A 25673-nucleotide genomic window follows, 5' to 3' on the forward strand; every position below is an offset into this window, starting at 1 on the left:
TATGTATGGCAGCTATATATACATCCTTAAATAAGAAGACTTTACAGTCAAAATTGCTCCTTGAACAAAGGGTAGCAGAATGTATGTTGTGTTAGTAGGAATGAAAACATTAATCTCAGTGCACATCTCTGTCAGAGCTCTTGGGTAACCAGGTGTATATTGTCAATGAGCAGTAATATTTTGAAAGGAATCATTTTTCTGAGCAGTCTTAACCCTGGGCTTAAGATATTCAGTAAACCATGTTGCAAACGGATATGCTGTCATCCAGGCTTTGTTGTTGCATTTATCTAGCACAGCCAGGGTAGATTTAGCATAATCCCTAAGGGCCCTAGGAGTTGTGTAATGGTAAATAAGGACTGGCTTCAACTGAAAGCCACCAGCTGAATTAACCCCTAATAAGAAAGAGCCTGTTCATTGGAGGTTGGAAGCCAAGCCCTGATATCTCCTCTCTAGCTATGAAAGTCCTGATGGCATCTTCTTTCAACAGAAGGCTGTTTCACGTATATTGAAAATCTGTTGTTTAGAGTATACACCTTCATTATCTTGCCAGATCTTCTGTATAACTTGCTATAGCTCCTACATCAGCACTTGCCTCTTCACTTTGTACTTTTTGGTTATGTAGACAACTTGTTTCCTTAAATCTCATGAATCAGCTTCTGCTAGTTTCATACTTTCTTCTACAGCTTCCTCACCTCTCTCAGCTTTCACAGAACTGAAGAGAGTTAAGGCCTTGCTCTGGATTAGACTTTGGATTAAAGAAATGTGTTGTGGCTGGTTTGATCTTCTATCCAGACCACAAAAAGTGTTTCCATTTCAGCTATAAGGCTGTTTCACTTTCTTATTATTTGTGTGTTCACTGGAGTAGCACTTTAATTTCCTTCAAAAACTTTCCCTTTGTATTCACAATTTTGCTGTTTGGTATCAAGAGCCCTAGTTTTCAGCCTATCTTAGCTTTCAACATGCCTTCCTCACTAAGCTTCATCATTTGTAGCTTTCAATTATTTAAAGTGAGAGATATGTGACATTTCCTTTCATTTGAACACTTAGAGGAATTTTTAGGGTCCAACTTCAATAATCTTGTGCCTCAGGGGATAAGGAGGCCTGAGAAGAGGGAGATGGGGAACAGCCAGTTGGTAGAACAGTCAGAACACACACAGCATCTACTAATTAAATTCACCATCTAAGATGGGAGTGGTTTGTGGCACCCCAAAACAATTACAATCAAAGATCACTGATCACAGATCACCATAACAAATATAACAATAATGAAAAGTTTGGAATATTGTGAGAATTACCAAAAGGTAACACAGAGACATGAAGTGAGGAAATGCTTTTGAAAACATGGGACCAATAGACTTGTTCAATGCAGGGTTCCCACAAAGCTTCAGTTTGTAAAAAATGCATTATCTGTGAAGTGCAATATAATAAAGTGAGATATGCCTATAGTATGTGTCAGAGACTTTTCTAAAGCCAGGGCATACAGTGATGAACAAAACTGACAAGGTTCTTGCTTCTCATAGATCTGACATTAATTACATAAGCAAAGAACTGAATAAAGCAGTTTTCAATAATGATAAATACTATAAGGTAAATAAAATTAAATGTTGTGGTAGAGAGTGACAGGGGACTGGGTTGTCATGATGGGCTCTTGAGCAATGGCAGTAAAAAGCTGAATGATAAGAGGGAGTCAGTTATGCAAAGGTTTGGGGGCAAAGCACATCAGGTAGAGGAATAACAAATACCAAGTGCCCAAGATGGATGTAAGTTTAGAATGTCCAAGAAACTGTATGGCTACAAGGAGGATAAGAGAGCAAGAAGGTGGCAAGGAGGAACAAGTTCAGTGGGTTACACAAAGGGCCCTCAAGTAGGACCCAGTGAGTTTGAGTTTTATCCTAAGTGTCATGGGAAGTTATTGAAAATATATAATTAGAAGAGCTTAAAGTATGATTTGCAAGCTCATTCAGAGTTTTGTGTAGATAATGGATTCAAGAAACACAGGAATAAAATAAGGAAGACCATTCTAGTGTCCATTGCAAAAGTATAGACAGGGTTTATATTGCTTCAGAAGAGGTGATATGAGGGAAGATGGGGAAGTTGGCTTGGGGATATATTTTGGAGCTAAAGTTAATATGAATTACTGATGGAATGAATGTGGGAGTTGAGGAAAAAAAGAGAAAACCAAGGATATGTAACCTGATGGATACTGCTGCCATGCTCTGAGATGGAGAAGATTGCAGAAGGAGGTTTTAGAGCTTTGGAATGAGAGCAGAAATCAAGAGTTTTGTTTGGCCAAATTAAGTTTTAATAAGTATTATAAACCCAAAGAAAGATGTCAAATAGGCAGTGGGATACAGAAATGTGGAAGCCAAAGGAAGGGTCATCAGTAGTGATATCATCTTGGGAGTCATTGACATATAGATAATACTTAAAATCATCAGCCTAGTCTAAAAGTAGACTAAAGAAGAGCAGAAGGCCAAGGACCAAGTCCTGGGGCATTCCTACATTTGGAGATCAAGCAGAGATGGAGACACTGAAAAGGAGAGGCAAATAAGGTAGAAGAACCTGCAGGTGAGTGTGATGTCCAGAAAGCCAAGAGAAACAGTGTTTCAAAACTGAGAAAGCAGTCAACTTTTTCAAATGCTGCTGAGAGGTTAAAACAAAAGACATTGTCCACTCCATTTGGCATGATGGAAGTCACTGGTGACCTTCTCAAAAAAAAGTTTGAGGAGAGTGCTGGTAAAAAAATTTCTACTGGATAGAATGTGAAGGGAGAAAGGACAAATAGCAAATAGAGACAACTGAAGCAAATCTAACCAAGCAGCTCCCCTGATTAAAAGCAATCAGAGGCTCCCCATTCATCTCATGCCCTTCAGATTAAAGTTCAAACTACTTACCCTAGGATAGAAAGCTCTTCTCTATTTGGGCTCCTGCTACCTAATTTTATCTCCCAACTTTACCCTCCCTCCTACTACTGTAAGTACTTACAGTACGCTAACATGAGTCTTCAGTCTCTTCTTCAAACATCCCTGGCTCTCTCTGAGTTACTCTCTGCCCTTTTGTAAATGAATCAAACCTCTTACCGGGCCTTCAGCGCCCTTCAAGCATTGCCATAGCAGGGCACTATCTCCCCACCACATGATTTATTCTCTCCCTAGGGTTTTCATCACAGCCTGCATGATTTACCTCACCATGCTGCAGTCTTTGATTTGATTGCAACATTTCTCTCCCCTCCTGCCCAAACACAGACAGTAGGACAAGGGCAAATTTTGAAGCTTGGGCTCATGTCTAGGGGTTTGTGTCCATGGCACCTACCATAAGATCTTATCCTGAGTAGTGTTATCTAATTGCTTGCTAAACAAAAGTTTCTAAAATGTGAATTAGATTCTGTCAATTTCTTATTTAAAATTCTTCAATGTTTCTTCACGGTCTATAGCATAAAATACCAAACACATTGATATATAAACCCTTGGTGATTTTGCTTATTGTTACAGCTCCAGCATCATTTCTCCCCACCTTGGCCTGATCCTCGCATCTCCCACTACTCACTCTGCTCAGACCAAACCATTTTCAGGACAGTTATTCTCAGGCCTGTGTACTGTGATGCACACTGCTGGCTTTTCTTGGAACCTCTTTAAGAATCAGTTCAAAGGTTACCAGTACTCATGTGTTTCAGACTCCCCTTTCCCTACTTCTAGTAGCACTAGGCACACTGTCCTTTGTTTCCAGAACTCTTGCCAATAACTCTATTATTGCACTTACCACACTAACCCCTTTTTTACTTGCCTTTCCTACTAGACTGCAAACTCTACTGGGGGGGAACTTTACTTAACTCATCTTTGTATTCCTAGAACCTAGCATAGTGCCTGACACATAAGAAGCATGAGTTAATGAGTACTTTTCATTAAATCCTTTGATTTAAAGGTGCTTGCAAAATGACTATTTTTAGGTTGATTATTTTCATCATTATTAAGAATACTTTGGGGGGAGGGGCGGAAGATGGCGGCGTGAGTAGAGCAGCGGAAATCTCCTCCCAAAACAACATATATCTATGAAAATATAACAAAGACAACCCTTCCTAGAATAAAGACCAGAGGACACAGGACAATATCCAGACCAGATCCGCACCTGAGAACCCAGCGCCTCGCGAAGGGGGTAAGATACAAGCCCCGGCCCCGCGGGAGCCGAGCGCCCCTCCCCCCAGCTCCCGGCGGGAGAAGAGCAGGCAGAGCGGGAGGGAGACGGAGCCCAGGACTGCCGAACACCCAGCCCCCGCCATCCGGGCCAGAGTGCAGGGCGCTCGATACTAGGAAAACAGGGCAGCAAGAACAGTGAGCAGGCACTGGAGGCTGGGCGACAGAGGACATAAGAAAAGCGCGCGACCATTTTTTTTTTTTTGCTTTTTTGCTGCTTTGTTTTGGCGAGCGCTTTTTGGAAGTCTTAAAGGGACAGGGACCCCAATACTAGGGAAACAGGGCAGAAAGACCGGTGAGCAGAGGCCTGAGGCTGGCACCGGAGAATAAAGAAAAACGAACGACCACCTTTTTTTTTTAATTAAAAATTTTTTTTTCTTGTTTTTTTTTGTGGTCGTTGTTTTGTTTTGGCAGGTGCTTTTTGGAAGTCTTAAAGGGGCAGGGCGGGTCACTTAATCCAGAGGTAGGGAATCCGGGATCTCTGGGCACCCTAACCCCTGGGCTGCAGGGAGCAGGGAGGCCCCTTACGGAGATAAATAGCCTCCCAGCAGCTCCTGCTCCAACGCGACTCCACCATTTTGGAGCAGCTGCCCGAGCGGGGCCACGCCCACAGCAACAGCGGAGATTAACTCCATAGCAGCCGGGCAGGAAGCAGAAACCCTGTCTGCGCGCAGCTACCCAGCACAAGCCACTAGAGGCCGCTGTTCTCCCAGGAGAGGAGGGCCACAAACCAACAAGAAAGGAAGTCCTTCCAGCCGTCACTCGTCCCAGTTCTGCAGACTATTCCTATCACCATGAAAAGGCAAAGCTACAGGCAGACAAAGATCACAGAGACAACACCAGAGAAGGAGACAGACCTAACCAGTCTCCCTGAAAAAGAATTCAAAATAAGAATCATAAACATGCTGACAGAGATACAGAGAAATACGCAAGAGAAATGGGATGAAGTCCGGAAGGAGATCACAGATGCCAGAAAGGAGATCGCAGAAATGAAACAAACTCTGGAAGGGTTTATAAGCAGAATGGATAGGATGCAAGAGGCCATTGATGGAATTGAAATCAGAGAACAGGAACGCATAGAAGCTGACATAGAGAGAGACAAAAGGATCTCCAGGAATGAAACAATATTAAGAGAACTGTGTGACCAATCCAAAAGGAACAATATCCGTATTATAGGGGTCCCAGAAGAAGAAGAGAGAGGAAAAGAGATGGAAAGTATCTTAGAAGAAATAATTGCTGAAAACTTCCCCACACTGGGGGAGGAAGTAATCGAACAGACCACGGAAATACACAGAACCCCCAACAGAAAGGATCCAAGAAGGACAACACCAAGACACATAATAATTAAAATGGCAAAGATCAAGGACAAGGAAACAGTGTTAAAGGCAGCTAGAGAGAAAAAGGTCACCTATAAAGGGAAACCCATCAGGCTAACGTCAGATTTCTCAACAGAAACCCTATAGGCCAGAAGAGAATGGCATGATATATTTAATACAATGAAACAGAAGGGCCTTGAACCAAGGATACTGTATCCAGCACGACTATCATTCAAATATGACGGTGGGATTAAACAATTTCCAGACAAATAAAAGCTGAGGGAATTTGCTTTCCACAAACCACCTCTACAGAACATCTTACAGGGACTGCTCTAGATGGGAGCACTCCTAGAAAGAGCACAGCACAAAACACCCAACATATGAAGAATCGAGGAGGAGGAACAAGAAGGGAGAGAAGAAAAGAATCTCCAGACAGTGTATATAAAAGCTCAATAAGTGAGCTAAGTTAGGCAGTAAGATACTAAAGAGGCTAACCTTGAACCTTTGGTAACCACGAATTTAAAGCCTGCAATGGCAATAAGTACATATCTTTCAATAGTCACCCTAAATGTTAATGGGTTGAATGCACCAATCAAAAGACACAGAGTAACAGAATGGATAAAAAAGCAAGACCCATCTATATGCTGCTTACAAGAAACTCACCTCAAACCCAAAGACATGTACAGACTAAAAGTCAAGGGATGGAAAAACATATTTCAAGCAAACAACAGTGAGAAGAAAGCAGGGGTTGCAGTACTAATATCAGACAAAATAGACTTCAAAACAAAGAAAGTAACAAGAGATAAAGAAGGACACTACATAATGATAAAGGGCTCAGTCAAACAAGAGGATATAACCATTCTAAATATATATGCACCCAACACAGGAGCACCAGCATATGTGAAACAAATACTAACAGAACTAAAGGGGGATATAGACTGCAGTGCATTCATTCTAGGAGACTTCAACACACCACTCACCCCAAAGGATAGATCCACTGGGCAGAAAATATGTAAGGACACGGAAGCACTGAACAACACAGTAGAGCAGATGGACCTAATAGACATCTATAGAACTCTACCTCCAAAAGCAGCGGGATATACATTCTTCTCAAGTGCACATGGAACATTCTCCAGAATAGACCACATACTAGGCCACAAAAAGAGCCTCAGAAAATTCCAAAAGATTGAAATCCTACCAACCAACTTTTCAGACCACAAAGGCATAAAACTAGAAATAAACTGTACAAAGAAAGCAAAGAGGCTCACAAACACATGGAGGCTTAACAACACGCTCCTAAATAATCAATGGATCAATGACCAAATCAAAATGGAGATCCAGCAATATATGGAAACAAATGACAACAACAACACTAAGCCCCAACTTCTGTGGGACACAGCAAAAGCAGTCTTAAGAGGAAAGTATATAGCAATCCAAGCATATTTAAAAAAGGAAGAGCAATCCCAAATGAATGGTCTAATGTCACAATTATCGAAATTGGAAAAAGAAGAACAGATGAGGCCTAAGGTCAACAGAAGGAGGGACATAATAAAGATCAGAGAAGAAATAAATAAAATTTAGAAGAATAAAACAATAGCAAAAATCAATGAAACCAAGAGCTGGTTCTTTGAGAAAATAAACAAAATAGATAAGCCTCTAGCCAGACTTATTAAGAAGAAAAGAGAGTCAACACAAATCAACAGTATCAGAAACGAGAAAGGAAAAATCACGACGGACCCCACGGAAATGCAAAGAATTATTGGAGACTACTATGAAAACCTATATGCTAACAAGCTGGGAAACCTAGGAGAAATGGACAACTTCCTAGAAAAATACAACCTTCCAAGACTGACCCAAAAAGAAACAGAAAATCTAAACAGACCAATTACCAGCAACGAAATTGAAGCGGTAATCAAAAAACTACCAAAGAACAAAACCCCCGGGCCAGATGGATTTACCTCGGAATTTTATCAGACATACAGGGAAGACATAATACCCATTCTCCTTAAAGTTTTCCAAAAAATAGAGGAGGAGGGGATACTCCCAAACTCATTCTATGAAGCTAACATCACCCTAATACCAAAACCAGGCAAAGACACCACCAAAAAAGAAAACTACAGACCAATATCCCTGATGAACGTAGATGCAAAAATACTCAACAAAATATTAGCAAACCGAATTCAAAAATACATCAAAAGGATCATACACCATGACCAAGTGGGATTCATCCCAGGGATGCAAGGATGGTACAACATTCGAAACTCCATCAACATCATCCACCACATCAACAAAAAGAAAGACAAAAACCACATGATCATCTCCATAGATGCTGAAAAAGCATTTGACAAAGTTCAACATCCATTCATGTAAAAAACTCTCAGCAAAATGGGAATAGAGAGCAAGTACCACAACATAATAAAGGCCATCTATGATAAACCCACAGCCAACATTATATTGAACAGCGAGAAGCTGAAAGCATTTCCACTGAGATCGGGAACTAGACAGGGATGCCCACTCTCTCCACTGTTATTTAACATAGTACTGGAGGTCCTAGCCACGGCAATCAGACAAAACAAAGAAATACAAGGAATCCAGATTGGTAAAGAAGAAGTTAAACTGTCACTATTTGCAGATGACATGATACTGTACATAAAAAAACCTAAAGACTCCACCCCAAAACTACTAGAACTGATATCGGAATACAGCAAAGTTGCAGGATACAAAATCAACACACAGAAATCTGTGGCTTTCCTATATACTAACAATGAACCAACAGAAAGAGAAATCAGGAAAACAACTCCATTCACAATTGCATCCAAAAAAATAAAATACCTCGGAATAAACCTAACCAAAGAAGTGAAAGACTTATACTCTGAAAACTACAAGTCACTCTTAAGAGAAATTAAAGGGGACACTAACAGATGGAAACTCATCCCATGCTCGTGGCTAGGAAGAATTAATATCGTTAAAATGGCCATCCTGCCCAAAGCAATATACAGATTTGATGCAATCCCTATGAAACTACCAGCAACATTCTTCAATGAACTGGAACAAATAATTCAAAAATTCATATGGAACCACCAAAGACCCCGAATAGCCAAAGCAATCCTGAGAAAGAAGAATAAAGTAGGGGGGATCTCACTCCCCAACTTCAAGCTCTACTATAAAGCCATAGTAATCAAGACAATTTGGTACTGGCACAAGAGCAGAGCCACAGACCAATGGAACAGACTAGACAATCCAGACATTAACCCAGACATATATGGTCAATTAATATTTGATAAAGGAGCCATGGACATACAATGGCGAAATGACAGTCTCTTCAACAGGTGGTGCTGGCAAAACTGGACAGCTACATGTAAGAGAATGAAACTGGACCATTGTCTAACCCCATATACAAAAGTAAACTCAAAATGGATCAAAGACCTGAATGTAAGCCATGAATCCATTAAACTCTTGGAAGAAAACATAGGCAAAAACCTCTTAGACATAAACATGAGTGACCTCTTCTTGAACATATCTCCCCGGGCAAGGAAAACAACAGCAAAAATGAGTAAGTGGGACTATATTAAGCTGAAAAGCTTCTGTACAGCAAAAGACACCATCAATAGAACAAGAAGGATCCCTACAGTATGGGAGAATATATTTGAAAATGACACATCCGATAAAGGCTTGACGTCCAGAATATATAAAGAGCTCACACGCCTCAACAAACAAAAAACAAATAACCCAATTAAAAAATGGGCAGAGGAACTGAGCAGACAGTTCTCCAAAAAAGAAATACAGATGGCCAACAGACACATGAAAAGATGCTCCACATCGCTAATTATCAGAGAAATGTAAATTAAAACTACAATGAGGTATCACCTCACACCAGTAAGGATGGCTGCCATCCAAAAGACAGACAACAACAAATGTTGGCGAGGCTGTGGAGAAAGGGGAACCCTCCTACACTGCTGGTGGGAATGTAAGTTAGTTCAACCATTGTGGAAAGCAGTATGGAGGTACATCAAAATGCTCAAAACAGACTTACCATTTGACCCAGGAATTCCACTCCTAGGAATTTACCCTAAGAACGCAGCAATCAAGTTTGAGAAAGACAGATGCACCCCTATGTTTATTGCAGCACTATTTACAATAGCCAAGAATTGGAAACAACCTAAATGTCCATCGATAGATGAATGGATAAAGAAGATGTGGTACATATACACAATGGAATACTACTCAGCCATAAGAAAAGGGCAAATCCAATCATTTGCAGCAACATGGATGGAGCTGGAGGGTATTATGCTCAGTGAAACAAGCCAAGCGGAGAAAGAGAAATACCAAATGATTTCACTTATCTGTGGAATATAAGAACAAAGGAAAAACTGAAGGAACAAAACAGCAGCAGAATCACAGAACTCAAGAATGGACTAACAGGTACCAAAGGGAAAGGGACTGGGGAGGATGGGTGGGTAGGGAGGGATAAGGGGGGGAGAAGTAGGGGAGTATTAAGATTAACATGCATGGGGGGGTAGGAGAAAAGGGAGGTCTGTACAACACAGAGAAGGCAAGTAGTGATTCTACAACATTTTGCTATTCTGACGGACAGTGACTGTAAAGGTGTTTATAGGGGAGACCTGGTATAGGGGAGAGCCTAGTAAACATAATATTCGTCATGTAAGTGTAGATTAGTGATACCAAAAACAAAACAAAACAAAAAAAAACAACAAAAAAGGGCACTTCCTGTGTGGTAACCTCCAATGAGTTCTACACAAGGGTATAAAGGGCATATAAAAGTGTAGGCAAAGGGTCTGTTTGCGTTTATACAGAGGATCAAAGCCTAATTGGGCTACCCCGAAAATGAACTAAGATACGATATGAAAGAGAACTTCCAACATCAGCACTCTCTGGAAGACTCATGCCAGAAGATGATCATCAAAAAACCCCAACAAAAATCCACGCACTGCTACAGCTGTAGATACACTCATCCCACCAGCTCCTGGACTTGCCATGGGAATGAAGGAGGTATCTAAGCTGGCCTGTGCATACAGTAAAACAACAAATTTGACTGGATCTATACTGTTGGAACTCAACCAAGAATTTGGAGAAGTGCAAATTGTAGCGCTCCAAAGTCTTACAACTACAGACTATTTACTGTTAAAAGAACATATGGCATGTGAACAGTCCCCAGGAATGGGTTGTTTTAATTTGTCTGATTTTTCTCAGACTGTTCAAGTTCAGTTGGACAATATCCACCATATCATAGATAAGTTTTCACAAATGCCTAAGGTGCCTAACTGGTTTTCTTGGTTTCACTGGAGATGGCTGGTAATTACAGATATGCTTTGGTTATGTAACTATACTCCTATTATGTTAATGTGTGTGCGCAATTTAAGTAGTAGCTTAAAACCTATACATGCTGAAGTTACTCTACAAGAAGATATGTCAAAGAAATAATCAATCTTCCCATGTTTTCTTCCGCCTGCTACTTCTATAGCTTTTCTTCTTCCTTCCTAATTACAACCCTTAAATAGAATTCGTGCCTCATATCAAATTTACCGAGTATCATAATTCTTCCAAGTGGTAAAGATACCTCAAGACAAATGCTGGGCATAGAAGCCACAGGGCATAAATATGCAAAGAAGTAAAAAGCTAACCTTTTCAAACAATAAGGCTTCCCTCTCACTTACCAACTTCACATTTCCCTGTATGGCCCCGGAAGATGACTGGTTAGCCAGAGACGGGTAAGATTCCTCAAGGGAGGAACAACCTAAGACAGGCACAGTCGCAGAGGGGTCATCAGGTGAGAAATTGGGGATCAACAGAGGTGAGGCTTAGAACCTCACCCCCCCTGTTCTGTGAGAAATCTGCATACGTGGATGTTTTATTGCCCTGGTCTAGCTTGGATTAACACATAGTCTACAGGCACACACCTGATCATCTACATTTGCTCTCTTACAACACTAAACTATGTTTTCTACCTTTATCTTGTATCTACCTACCACTTCAGCATTTTATTAAAAATAATAATAATAAAGAGAGAAATGTGGTATCCACATATAAATCAAGTATAAAAACCAAATGAGTATTCATATTTGAACTGACTGTTTAGAGTTCATAATGCATGAGCAAAACCAAAAGTTTCTGTGATGACTGCCCTTGTACTGTTCACTATGTAACTTATTCATTATGTAAGAATTTGTTCTCCATGTAAGAACTTGTTTGTTATGCCTCAGAAGATTGGAGACTGACGAAAATTAGGCTTGGGGTGGATTAATGATTGTGCATTGAGCATTGACTCCCCTATACAGAATCTTATTGCCGTTAACAACCATTTGATCAATAAATATGAGAGATGCCCTCACAAAAAAAAAAAAAAAAAAAAAAAAAAGGACAGACTTCCAATGGTAAAATAAATAAGTAACCGGGATGTAATGTATAGCATAAGGAATATAGTCAAGATATTGTAACAGCTTGGTAGGGTGATAGTTGGAACCTAGAATTATGTATATAAATGTTTTATCACTGTGTTGTACACTTGAAACTAATGTAATGTAATACTGTGCGTCAACTACCCTTCAATAAAAAATAATTATTAAAAAATAAAAAAAATAAAAAAAAATAAAAAAAAAAAAAGAATACTTTGTAAGTGGTGACTTTTTGAAGTGCAAAAGCAGAAAAAAGAACAAGCTCACATTTGGGGGATTAAAGGGATGAGCTATGAATTCTAAAGGCATGTTAGTCGGCATCTTCCTGTGAAGGGTCACACTAATAAATGACCACATTAGGCCATTTGCTCCATTCAGGATGAAGCAAATAAATGCCAGGTTTAGAGAACATCTTCAGTTCACCTTTACATTTTGAAGAATTAGCCAGTCAGGCAATTACTTATTTTTATTTCCCTCCATTTCTTTTCATATTTGTCCCAAAAGTTTTCAAAGGGAATACTATGGATATAGATAGGCATTTTATTTCAAACTATTTTATAATTCAAAATGGCCTGGAACTTCTCTCAGACATTTTTACAGAGTGGGGCCTACATGTTTTTCTTGAACTTTTTGTGTTTTTTTCTATAGCCTTCCCTCACATTTTCTCATGATAATGGGCTCCACCTTTAGATATTTAAGTCCCCTCTACAGTGACAAGGAACATACCAATTATGTCAACAAGAGGCAAGTATGAGGGAGAACAGCAAAAATTTGAGACCGTACTGCATTACTCCAGCAAGGTGAGATGTCTACTTGATGATGGCACTTTAGAATTCACAAGAGCATGTGGGAAGCATCGGCATAGTGCTTTATGTGTGTATCACTTAAGCCAGAAGCTGACCTCTTCCTTCTGTGCTCTGGAATTAGGAGTTAAATCACAGAGTTATAGAATTTCAAGATTAGAAAGGATTTAGAGATCATTTACTCCCACTCCTCTATATGAATGAATAACCTCTACCACACCTGTAATAGGTCCTCTTCATTCTCTTCTTGAATCCCTTCGTGATAGTGAACTTATTGTGTTCCCCCAGTGCTTTAGGTAAAAATAAATGCATCTCATTATATTTCAGACAGATTTTCCACCTTCTATAATAATAGTTATTTTCAGCACTGTGAAACCTACCAATATGATTAGCATGACTCATATGTCCTTGACTATTTTGTACATAAAAAAGGGAGGGAAGGAAATTATGGAACATGTAAGTCTTTCTGTCTACCTATGCCATCTCTTTCCAGAAAGGATCTGAAATGAAATGACTTAAAACACCTGGGTGCAATAGAGTGATTATAATAAAGATAGAAATTCAAACTCTTGAAAAAGAAATGCTTGACTCAGAGATTAATATTGTTGCTGGCATTGAAATTAAATTCATCAGTGGGCTTTCTACAATTCAGTAAAAAAGAAGAAATATAGTGGATTACACAGTCCTCCTTACCCAACAGAATGTATACCAATCCTCCATTAAACAAAAACTTTTCTTAGTTCTATATTACAAGAGAAATTTCTCATGCATCATCTTACAAAAGAGCTTTATTTCTTAATTTTCTATGTGCATTCATTTTCACTGTCTAATATATTGTCAAGGGTGTTGGACAGCCTTCTTTTTTTTACAAACTTCAACTCGTCCAGTGCTAACCAAACTATTTTTTTATTCTGTTGAATATAGGGGACAAAACCAGTGCACTGGATAGCTACTTTTTCAAAGGGGATTAGGAAAACACCTTCAACTATCAAAATCTCCTTTTCTGTCAATGTTATGAAGCCATAGTTCCAATTTTTAGTAGATGGGAAACCGAGTTAATCTCTCTACAGCATTGTCATTCCTTCACTTCTTCGGAAACAACTGCAGTTGGGTGATCACTAGGTACAAAACTACATCCTTGTTTAGAGAGAGCAGTGCACAGAGCACAGCAGACCAACAAGCATACGGGGCTGTAAGGGCCGGCCTGAATAACTGGTAGGATTTTGGATCTCTCACAAGGAAAGTGAGTACATTATGTAAGCAAAAGGTTACATTATGTAAGCTGTCCCTGCTGCAGAGGCAAGGTGAAGAATTTGGGGTTTCTCACATAAACATCTCCATTATTTTCCAGGGAAGGGCCTTACAGAACCCTGCAACCTAAGTTTCAAACAGGTCAGCTGTGTCTTCCCACAGAGGCCCTGCGGTTCTACAATACTTCCCTCTGTTCCTCCCTGGATTGTAGGTGGGGAGGGGATTTGCCCACATAACGACCAGTGCACCTTTGAAGGCATTTTTGGTACCTAGAACATCAAAGGCCCTCGGTAAAAATAAATTACTTTCTTCACAGTGATTATTACAGTTGTTTAGACTTTACCTGGACTACCTGGTTCCATTGTTGGCTTCTAAATAAATGAAGACTGAGAGATCTCACCTTTTCTACACCTGAAGCCAGCCAGGCCTATTCAGCTTTCATCTTTATGGCTAGAAAAAATATACCTGTAGTCTTCATTTTGTCTTTCCAAATGTGGTATCTCATTATTATTATTGTTGTTGTTGTTGTTGAATCTGTATTCTAACTACAGGTCCCTTGAGGCCAATAAACTAGATTCAATTCTCACAAATTAGTCATTGTAAAATAAATGCAAATGTAGTAAAAGTAATCTCCACACTGAATGAGGCTGTTGTATGCTGGACAATTGTATTCATGGTGTTGCCATGAAGAGGATGAGAGTGATTGCAGATTCATTCTAAAGACATCAGAATACCTTTGAATGGGTAAAACCAAAACAAAGGACTTGGCTTTTTACAGAATTAGAACAAACTGAAAACACATTTGTTTAAAGCTGGTACATTACAGGGACCTCACGGTAAATGCTAATGCACATGCTGACGGTTGACAAGTGCAAATATGCATGCTGATCATTTTTTCAGATCACAGTTTATTATGACACAACTGCCAGAAATCAAAGTCAAAGCTAAGCAAAAGCCAGCAACCAACAGCATAATTTTCTCTTCATTTTTAGCTATTCTGTTCCACACACCCGCTTTTTGATTTGCAGGAAGCCTGGGAATAGAGGCTAAAAAATAGTAATGAAAGGGACCTATGAATTACTGGGTAATTTTTAAATGCCATACACCCATGAGGGAGAAACACCAGTTGGGACAAGCACATATTCCCCTAAAGCATTTAAAAATACCCTAAAATGTCCATGATGTGTCGGTGAATGGCTGTCTCTAGGAAAGGTCTCTGCTTTTGGAAGCTGAGTAGCAGAAGTACCTGGTATGAAAGAAGCTGGCATGGCAACCCTACATTTGCAATAGTGAATCACAGAGGAAACAGATGCATAAAACAACCACTCGAATGTGTTTGCTTCTCCACAAAGTGGTTAAATCTTGTAAAGCATTTTTAGGCCTCCCTTTTTGAGAAATACAGTCTCTTCAGTCCAATAACTTATGGAAGTTCATTTGCTGAACAGGAGAGGATATCCATGACTCATGGAAAGATTTATTCTCCATAGTTTACTTTATAAATATTTTTAGGCTAAAAATATGTCATTTCTCCCTCACAGTAGACACAATTCTACATTGACAGGAAAATGGTACCAAAAAATAAGCTTTCTGTGTTTGTTAAAAAATATATTTCCAAGAAAATAATTGCTTACCTGTTGGTAACAGGCCCCTTGAAATGAGGATCAAATACCCTTGGATCACCTGCATTTAAAACAAAGACCTGTTTAAGTATATAAGCCAAATGAACAGCAAATAAATATACCTAAAGTACTAATAAAGAAAAATCTGCATCTTGGCTAGTGCACTGCTCAGTGCAGTGTTGAATTCATTGTTTGGTCCAGGGAAACATCAGCTGTCCCTTGGTTACAGCTGTCAGTCCTTTTCCCCATCTCCAGCCAGAAGCAAGACTGGGAAGATTTGTTAACAACTATATTCTGTGCACACCGTACCCATATCTTCCATTGTTCTGTTCTGGGTAGCAACATTGAAGATTGCATCCGGGGTAGCAAACTTGAAGCCTTTCTGGCCTGCAAAACTGTTGCACCATCTGCCTTCACCAGGTATTTCTGAGTACTTCTGGGTGCACAGTACAACAGAGATGCCTGCTTATCTGGTTGTCTCTCTCCTCTCAGTAGATTAGGTTTTCCTTCGAGAACTTGCAGTATTAGCTACTGTTAATCTCTGCCAATGTTGACTATATGGCATACACAAATTGTTATTATATTATATAAACATTATTTTTATTGATTTTTTTTTACCTACTGGCAGACTTCACATCATCTGGGAAATGCCTTAGTCACTCATTATTATGTCATGACTGCAACGTAATAACTCTGTCTTAAATATACAAGGTATACACAAAATGGCTTTTACCCTCAATACGTACTGTGTGGGCAGGGCTGGTAACAAATTCTGTTAAGTCATTTCTAGCCAAAACTCTGTATTTTGCAATCCCCAGTCCCCAATTCTTCTCCCCAACCTAAGCTTTTCTACCCCTTCCTCTAGAGATTTGTCCCTGTAGGAAGGCCTGGTCCTGAATTAAAGAAAGAATTCCACAAGAGACTGGCAATAAAGGTCCCAATGTGTCAGCAACCCGACTTGACCCTTACTCAGTGGGGAAATTAGGTCTGAGGACTCAGAGGCCTCTTCAGTGTAATCACAGGCTGAGGGCAGAACAACAGGAAGGTAACGACAGATTTGCAACAGAAATCCAAGAGCCAGTCAGTCAGCAAATATTCATAAAGCCCCTAGGGCACAGAGCTCCAAGGACATCGGAGATATACAAGGCACAGTCCCTATGTTGGACACCTTACAGTTGTTGGGGCAAGATTGACATATTGATTCACTCAACAAGTATTTCTTAAGAATCCTTAAATACTAGGCTCTGTGTTACAACACATGAATAATGGCTAGAGCACATAAAACAATTAAAGAAAGTACTAATTTGTATGGTATTAGCCTTCAGTATTACAACAGTTCTGAGAAAGTAGGTTTCATCAAGGACTAGAACAGTCAAGAGGGTTTCATTCAAGAGCGAGACTTTCATGAAAGACTGGAACAAAACAAAAGGTAAAAGAGAAATTTTCTGGCTGCAAAGCTAGAATTCTGTTAAACTCTGTAACTAATTATTGATCACCTGTTACGTGCTCTGCATTGAAAGAGTCACTGCAGGGGATACAAGGTTTGAAGAAGCACAGTCTCTGCCTTCCACAAGCTAATGAACTGGTGAGTGAGGAGAGAAATAAGAAAAGTTACACACATCTCTATATTACAAGGCATAATATGATATAAAAGAGGTACACAGAAAGTGAAGGTTCTTTGGGAAGGAAAGGTTACCTTTAGTTGAGATTTGTAAGGAAAGGTTCCTAGAGCCATAGTATTTTGAGAGGGACAGGTGAAGTTTAGGCCAGTAACAATGAATGAAGTCATAGAGGTAGGAATGAACATATTTGTGGGAATTGTGAAAAGATCAGTCTGGTCATAGTAATGGACAATGGGATAGCAGGAAAAGAAAATGAAGCAGAATAGAAACATAGGATCAGACTTCAGAAAGGTTAAAAAAAAACAGGCATGGGAGTTATTTTATACATCCTAGGCCACAAGGAGCCATAAAAGAATATTGAGCAAAGGAATGACATGGCATAAGCAGTTCTTAAGGAATATCAATCTAGCAGAAGTATACAAGATGTACTACAAAATGCAAAGTCAAGGAGACCAACTAGGAGTCCATTGCAATAATGGAGGTGAAGCAATGTGAGCGATTGCCCACGTAGTGGTGGAAGCAATGGAAAGCAAAATTCAAGGCTCATCACAGAACGGCTGTGTGGCTTAGGGCTTATGAGCAAGGGCTCTGCAGGCAGACGAGCTGTTTTTCATGGCTTTCCATGACAGCGACCCTGGACAGATCACTTCACCACTCGGAGTCTTGGTTTCCATATTTGTAAATGGAAATAATAATAGTACCTATTACATAACCTTGTTATGAGGATTAAATGAATTAATATCTGTAAAAGTGCATAGAACAGTGTCTGGCACTCAGTAAGTCCCCCATCAATGTTCATTATTAGTCATATAATTATGGGAAAAGGATAAATAACTTGGTGAATGGTTAAAACTTAGGGTGTGAAAGACAGAAGTCAAAGATGGACCCAAGTTAAGTGATTATAGACCTAGAAATTGTGATTCTCAATTACTTTCGGTCTTTTACCTAGGTTTAAGGAAAGGTTGTTGTTATTAAAACAGTTGGGAGGATTATTAGTAGGTGGAAGAAATTGTGAAGTTGCTCTAAGAAAAAGAGCCTGAGATTGATTTTGTTCTTTTTAGTTCGAAGTGGCTTCTAATTGTAAGTCCAGCATTAATTTGAGTTAAGTAACTGCAGTTCTGGGTGAAGTCTTGAGATATAAAATACTTGGAAATCATAAAGTTTATAGTATGAAAGTCATGAACTCCATAAAGAAGAAAAAGAGTCTGTCAGGCATAATATTATTGTAATAACAATAATACTTAAACATGTTTTTAGCATTATTCACTAAGCACTGTACTAAGAGCTTCATTTGCATTTTTTTGTTCACTATGACACAATAACATTATTATGTAGGTAGATTGGAAACTATCATTAGCCTTGCTTTACATATGCAAAAAGTAAGCCACAGGAGCAGCTAAGGAGTACGCCCACAGTCACACACTTGATAAATGATCCACCTGGGATCCACACTCTGCTTAGTCTTTCTGAAGCAGAGCAGATTCCACTGGTCATACCCTGTGATGCCAACACTGGCTCCTACTCCTGGGGGAAGGCTGTAAAATATTTGTTGTTTTAGATGGTCCACATAAACTTCAAGTTCTCTGACACATTGCCAACTTGCCTTTTTCTGATTGCTTATCTGACTGCCTCATGGCAATGAATACTTTTCAGGATGTCTAAATCCATTTTTCCCCAGGAACTGACCACAAGAGTGGGTGAACCTCTAACAGCCAATTTCCTGTTCCCTGACAAGCAGGGGCTGTGTCAGGTTTGGACACTAGATCCAAGCTGGGCCAGTCATTCCTGGCCACTCTATCCCAGAAATTCAGAATTAAAATGGACACTGAGCTAATCAGGGGGAGATAAGAACTGCAAAATATAGAACCTGAAGATCAGAGAAGCAGAAAGCAGGCTTCCAGAGAGAAATTATTGAAGCAAATGTACAGAGAACCCAGGAGGGAAATCCTGATGGCCTGGAGCCTCCTGTTCCAGTCCCTACCTGAGGACTGTGTTTCATGAGGTACTTTCTGTCATCAGACTAAATTCCCCTCTCTTGCTTTCTGCTAGTTCACTGCAGTTACAGGCAACCAATGAGTTCCATTAATATGCTCACTCTCTTGTCTTGACTTAGGTTTCAACAATTCAGTTTAACAACACTTACTATATTCTTGCCATAAACAGGTGGTGGGGATTCAAGGATGAATTTTTGAGACCAAGTCTGCTTTCACAAATGTCACAGCCAAATAAGAAATATAAGCTCAAGACCAATAATTTCAACACTGTGGTAAGAGCCATGATAGAGACATGCAGAGGGTGCTGTGAGGCACAGTGGAGCCATGAGTGGGTATGTTTTTTCCAGCCGCTGACTGACTCTGAACTTGCGGTCCATTTTCTACCCACTATCTGGCCCCTGTGCTCTATGACTTGGACCTTCTACTCTGGTGTGGAACACTAATGCCGGTAGTCTTGCATTAGTGATGGGGGACTTACTGAGTGCCAGTCCAAGATTTCAGTTCCCAGATCTGGCTGAACAGCCAAAATATCTCCAAAAAAGTTTTGAGGGGCATAAATTTCCAGCCCCTCCCAACAAATACTATTATTTTGTAGGTCTGGGGTGAGCCTGGGGATCTGTATTTTAATTGTCCCATCAGATAATTCTGATGCACAGATTTAGATACCACCTGGCTACTTGACTTCATTCTTATTTCATTCTTAAACTCTATCTCAGACCTAACAGTCCTTAATTCTAGCTGTACATAACACACCAAACCTGATGGAATAGGAGAAAACAGGCCATCATGATATGTGAGCTTTGGGGAGCAACACAATTAATGAAAGGTGTAAAATGAAACAGTTACAGGAAAAGAAAGAGAAAAATGACATTCAATAAAGTCAAAGAACTTTAAAAAAGAGGGAGGTCTATCATTTATACAGAAAAATGATTACTAAATGAATGTTTATTTGTACCAAGGTCTCCTGTAAGTGCATTGCACACAGATCTGCCATTTTGCACAATTCCACAATGAACACAGTGTGAATTGTATTCCCTTGAGCTATGCATTTCCATAGCCCTGGTATAGTTATTATGGCATTCAACGTTCCCAATAATTCTGTGATGTATGTCATTAATATCATTCCATTTTACATATGAGGAAGTTGAGGCACAGAAGAGTGAGCTCCTTTGCCCTAACCAACTCAGCTAACAAGGGGTGGAATTGGGATTGGGAGGCTAGGATCTGTCCCCGAAGCCTGTGTGTAAAGCCACTTGGCAGGAAGTTGCTCATTAGTGATCTTAGAGAAATTCCACAGATGAGTAACGAGGGGAGGCAGATGGAAAGGAGTTCGCAACTTATGCTGATCCTGTAATTATTCACTTTTTACATTAAAGATAGGCAAAACTGGTTGAAAAGGATCAAGGCTTACTTCCAGATTCGGTATGATTTGCACCTTTACCAAGTGAACAAGTGTAAATGAAATGCTACTGTCAAGTCTGTCTGAAAGCTGACACTTTCTAAACTGTAAATCCTGGCTGCCTTATATTTCAGTTGAAAATACACTAAAGCCACAGTCAAATGTTAAAATTTAGCTGATTCCATATAGGCATGACAGCTGAGAAGTGATGACTTCAGCTTGCCCTACGTGCTGGCAGAATTTGTGTTGTCATGCAAATTTTTTATTTCCTGAAATCAATACAGGGCATCACTTTTTCAGAGGCCCTCATGTAGTCTAATTACAGCTCTGGAATAAATAGACTGAGAGGCCAGCTAAATGAAAAGAGTTACAATGCTTCACTATTTTATGGCTTGGCTAGTTTAATGTAATTCATATTTCTCAGTTAAAGAAAAAGAAAACTTAATTGTAATTCAGTAATCATTTTTAAAATTTTGTAAATTCATGTAACTATCTGATCACCAAAATTACAACAAAAAAATCACTAAAAAATATTCTTTATAAACAGTTGCACACTTGTTATTATAGTTAACAGTTTGTTTTGCACTCATACAATGCAATTTTTCTTCCTATAAATAATTCATAAGGTTAAGGAAATAGTCCATGTAATTAATTCAATTCTTGGGGGCAGATTTCACATGACTATGTTGAATGCAAATGGCAAGAAGCAGCCAGTCATGCTTAGAAAAATCTCTTTTTATTAAAAAGCAATCTGTTTTTCAAAGAAAATAAAAATATAACTACCACTAATCAGTTATAAAAAGTAAAAATCTGAAGCATTTATTCCTCCAGGTATATTCTCCTTCAGAGAATCTAATGTGTTTTAAAGAGAAAAAGAGGAACTAAGGTGGGGCAAACTAGGACTTAGAACTATTATGAACAAGAAAGTCAGATAACTTTTCAAAAAGCAAGGAAAAATGGCAAAGTATAAAGTTAAGTCTTACTTTAATGTTCAACAACAGCTAGTAAAGAATTGTGAATAATTTACCACACATTTTAATTTTGCTAACATGTTTATGACTGTACCTATAAATGGTGGCCTGACACTTCACCCAAGGAAAGGATTCCATTTTCCCCAAAGTTTCAACAAAGGATAAGGAACCATGTTCCTTGCTATTTATTCCAGGATGATGTTCCTAGTTCTCGGCCCAGCACACATGGCCTCTGACAAACTGGCCCATCTCACCAGCCTCATATAGCAGCCCTCACTTGAAACTTGATCTAGCAAAGCAGTACTCCCAGGATTCCCTGCCAAAATCAGGTGCTTTGCCTAGTGTACTTTGAACACTGTGCCCTTCTCCTCTTTGTTCCCTTGGCAATGGCTAAAGGAAGCCTACATTTCCTCTTGCAAATTCTCCACTCACCCTCCAGGAGAACAATAGCTAAGACATTCTACTGGCGATTGTGCCAGTGTGTAGAGCCCACTTTGACTGGAAACCAGTGTTGAGAGCTGTCACATAACTCCATCCCAAAGCAACCTAAATCCCTTCTATCTCTGAGATGCCATACTTCTATTATTTGCACTGCCACAGTTGGTACACTGTATTAAAGGCATTTGTTTACATGCTTTAGTAGACAGATATCCATATCCTATGACCTCAAACTTGTGAATATTTTACCTTACATGGCTAAAGGGATGTCACAGATGTGATTAAGTTGAGAACCATGAGATGGGTAAATAAAAATTGGGTGCCAAATTATCTGGGGCCAAATGTCATTTCTATTTCCTACAAAGTGTATGATCTTCGGAGAATTACTTTTTTTTCTTTCTAAACTTCCATTTTGTCACCTATAACATGATAGGCAGTAGCAAAAAAATAGGGTGACCATGGGAAACAGTAAAGTATATGTAAATTACCTTTATAATCAAAGTAGATAGGGGTAGACTCAATGCAGCCCAACTTCAGTTGAACTGTCACATTGGCTGTAAGTGACACAAACAATTCTAGAAATGTTTCAATAACTAAGCTGGATGTGACATTTATGGAATAACTTTTTGGAGAAGAGGAATTTTGAGGATGCTTAAAGGAAAGAATGGGTCACATAGGAAAGCTGGGCAAAAAGCACAAAGTAGCGGAGAGCTCTGCATGTAGAGGAGAACCTAAGAGCAGTTGAGCAATGGCGCACATCATCAGGAGCTGTAGGACTGGCAAACCCTCAAGTCTTCTGATCAAGTAACACAATTGACATGTGTTTGTGTGTCTGCATGATGCAGAGGAAATAAGAAACTTAAGGCAGAGAAACCAACAAGGAGATTGCTGTAGTCTTTCAGACATAAAATGGGAGGCGCCTGACTGAGGCTGTCGCTGTGAGAGAGGATAAGGCAATTTCAGAGCATCAGAGAGGAAACATTTTGTGGAGGTGAAAGAAAGGTCATGGGTGCCATCCTTCCTCACCAAACCATGGCAATGCTTCACATAGAAGGTAAGTGCATTCCAGAAACTCACCTAGGGCAGAAACATGACCCCACACGGGACATACAAGATTAATGGAAATGCAAATGAGACTCCTTTAGTACTGATTCAAACCAAACAATACTATGGCACTATGACCTTACGATGGTTGTTTTTCTCCAGGTCTGAGTAACCTGTAAACCTATGGGATGACACAGCATCCTATGTTACATCAAGAATGTCAAATCTCCTGCTTTAAAAAGGTTTTTCTAATCACAGGTTTGGCTTCTAAACATTTGCATCATTTTAAATAATTCACCCTATAAGAACACAAATCATTAACATGCAGTTAGACTCTCAACCTTGGAAGTAATACCTAAAAGGAGCAACCTCCACTTCCACTGAGCAGGCAAAAGAAAACACATAAAGCACTCAGGCTGCTTCTTAATAAACTGATTTTATAGGCAGTGCTGAAAGACACACGTTTAGGGGGCATTGGAAATGCACTTCTGAAAAAATGATTTTTCTTGACTACCGTGACAAAGCAGTGAATCTGTGCTATAGACGAGCCATGAATTATTGGATAATCATGTAGCTTCTCAGAATAAATAAAATTCTGAATCAATATTGATTTAAAAAGAGAGTCTGGAAGCAAACAATAACATGAATTGAGTTTGAAGGTTATCAGCTTGAGGTTTCTAATATTTTTTTCCAGCCATAGTTGTATTTTATTGCTCAACATGAGGCATTAAAAAAAAAAGACCACTGAGCTACATGGCATACTCTAACTACAGTGGAGCAACTCCTTATTTTCTTTCAGTTTCATAGGTTATGCATTTCATAATCATGCCAGCCCTATTCCCCCACCTCCTGGAAAATATAACAACAACTTCACAACCAGAAATAGGAAATGAGGATCATATTTACGCAGCCCACGTATAAAAATAAGTGACTTCATCTTGCCTTTCCATCCGCAGAGTTCAGGTGATAGCCCAGTAAATGAATAAAGTGTGAGGAAGATGATAATTTTCATCATTATATACATACAAAAATTAACTTCTATAAAGAAGGATAAAATTCTTGTGTCTGCATGGGGATAAAATTCTTTAAAGTTATAGTAGAATAAAAGACTTCCTGTTGAACTTAAGAACAGATGCTACAAAAGAAGAAAATAATGAGAATTCGTCCATTTATCTCAAGTGCATAAAGCAGTTAGGTAGGTAGAGATGATATCTCTCCTCCTTCCTCATACATAGGAACAAAATTAAACTGCTCATCAAGGGTGACTTTTGCCACAACTCAAGAAGATAGAAGATAATAATCACTGGTAAAACAGCCCCATTTCTGGGCCTGAGGTAGAAAAAAAACCCATGATTTAGTGCATACTTCCTATCCACAAGGCATCATGATCAACAAATAAAAACTATAGGTAGAATACACTATTGGAATCTATATTACATGGGGTAATTGAAAATTATCAGCTTGACAATTTATAGGATAGTTGAGGAAAAGTTGTGGTAAACAATGGTCTTTCTCCAATGGGTCAGACTAATCACATAGAATGACAAATGCGGGAATAGCAGACAGCAGGGACACACAGTTTACTGCATGACCCGCCCTAAACTATTATCTCCATCCAGAGAGAGAGAAAGATGAGATTCCTTTTTTTCTCTGGGGGACTTGGGGTAAAGTGGGAGTGTGTTACAGAACAAGCTCATCACTTGTAATAGATGTCTGGGGCTTATCTTCCTTCCTCATGGAGTTCTGTCTTCATGGATCAAGTTAAAGATAAATTTCCCTGGATTTTATACTTGCAAATTCCATGAAGCATATGTGAGATAGAAATGCTCATGAATTTATTTCCTCACAGAATGGGCTTTTCACAAAGAGACTGAACAAATTGTGAGCTCATTGTCAAATATTTTTTCATTCTGCATAGATTTGGAGGAGAGAGTAAAAGACTAGGGAAGAGAAATCTAGCACTCAAAAGTTTGCCTCATATCTGCAATAATGGTAGTGGTATAAAACTGTGAAGATAAAAGTGTAAGTAAAAGTCTACCTGTTAGCTCTAATTACAAAAGTATGAGAGATTCAGCTCTTGTTTTCACCTCTCTTTCTCTCTGTCTCTCAAAACAACTAAAAATTCTGGATATAAAGTTTAAAGATTATTTCCTTAAAGACACTGGAAAGAGAGCAAATCAGTGAAGAAATACCAGGCCAAAATCTATGTTGAAGTGGGAACCCAGAGAGAGAAGGATTCTACTAAAGCCTCTATAGCTTCAAAAGTATGTACCAACTTAGCAAGTTCAAGGAGCAAGAGGGAAAGAAGACACAGCCCAGAGGCTGCCGGAGATGAGAAGCCAAATAAGGAACCATTATTTCATTAAGTGGGAACTCCAAAGGGCTACACCCTCAGAATGAAAGCCACCTTACCCTTAACAAAGTCACCTTGACACTGAGCTGAAAGATGGCAAGAAATGCCTTCATATGAATTTGTGGTGTATGTGAAGTAATCTAAAATGGAATCAATCCATAGGTTTTTCGAGGCAGCGACAAATAACAACAGACCTCTGTTGCAATTAATCTTTTTACTCTAAGAATTGTCACAGATAATTTTCCAAAGAAAATACAAAG

At 39.3% G+C, this 25673-nt stretch overlaps 1 protein-coding gene across 2 annotated transcripts in view; it reads right to left on the reverse strand.

The window, feature by feature from the left end:
- SLC44A5 (solute carrier family 44 member 5) overlaps window positions 1-25673 on the reverse strand; it is a 359709-nt gene that overhangs the window by 119617 nt on the left and 214419 nt on the right. For both annotated transcript variants that reach the window (XM_036890289.2, XM_036890288.2), the window contains exon 2: window positions 15605-15653. In XM_036890289.2, the coding sequence (XP_036746184.1) occupies window positions 15605-15653 (49 nt within the window). The remainder of the gene's footprint in view (window positions 1-15604; window positions 15654-25673) is intronic.

This window comes from Manis pentadactyla, chromosome 4 (assembly GCF_030020395.1).
Source record: "Manis pentadactyla isolate mManPen7 chromosome 4, mManPen7.hap1, whole genome shotgun sequence".
Taxonomy (NCBI): domain Eukaryota; kingdom Metazoa; phylum Chordata; class Mammalia; order Pholidota; family Manidae; genus Manis; species Manis pentadactyla.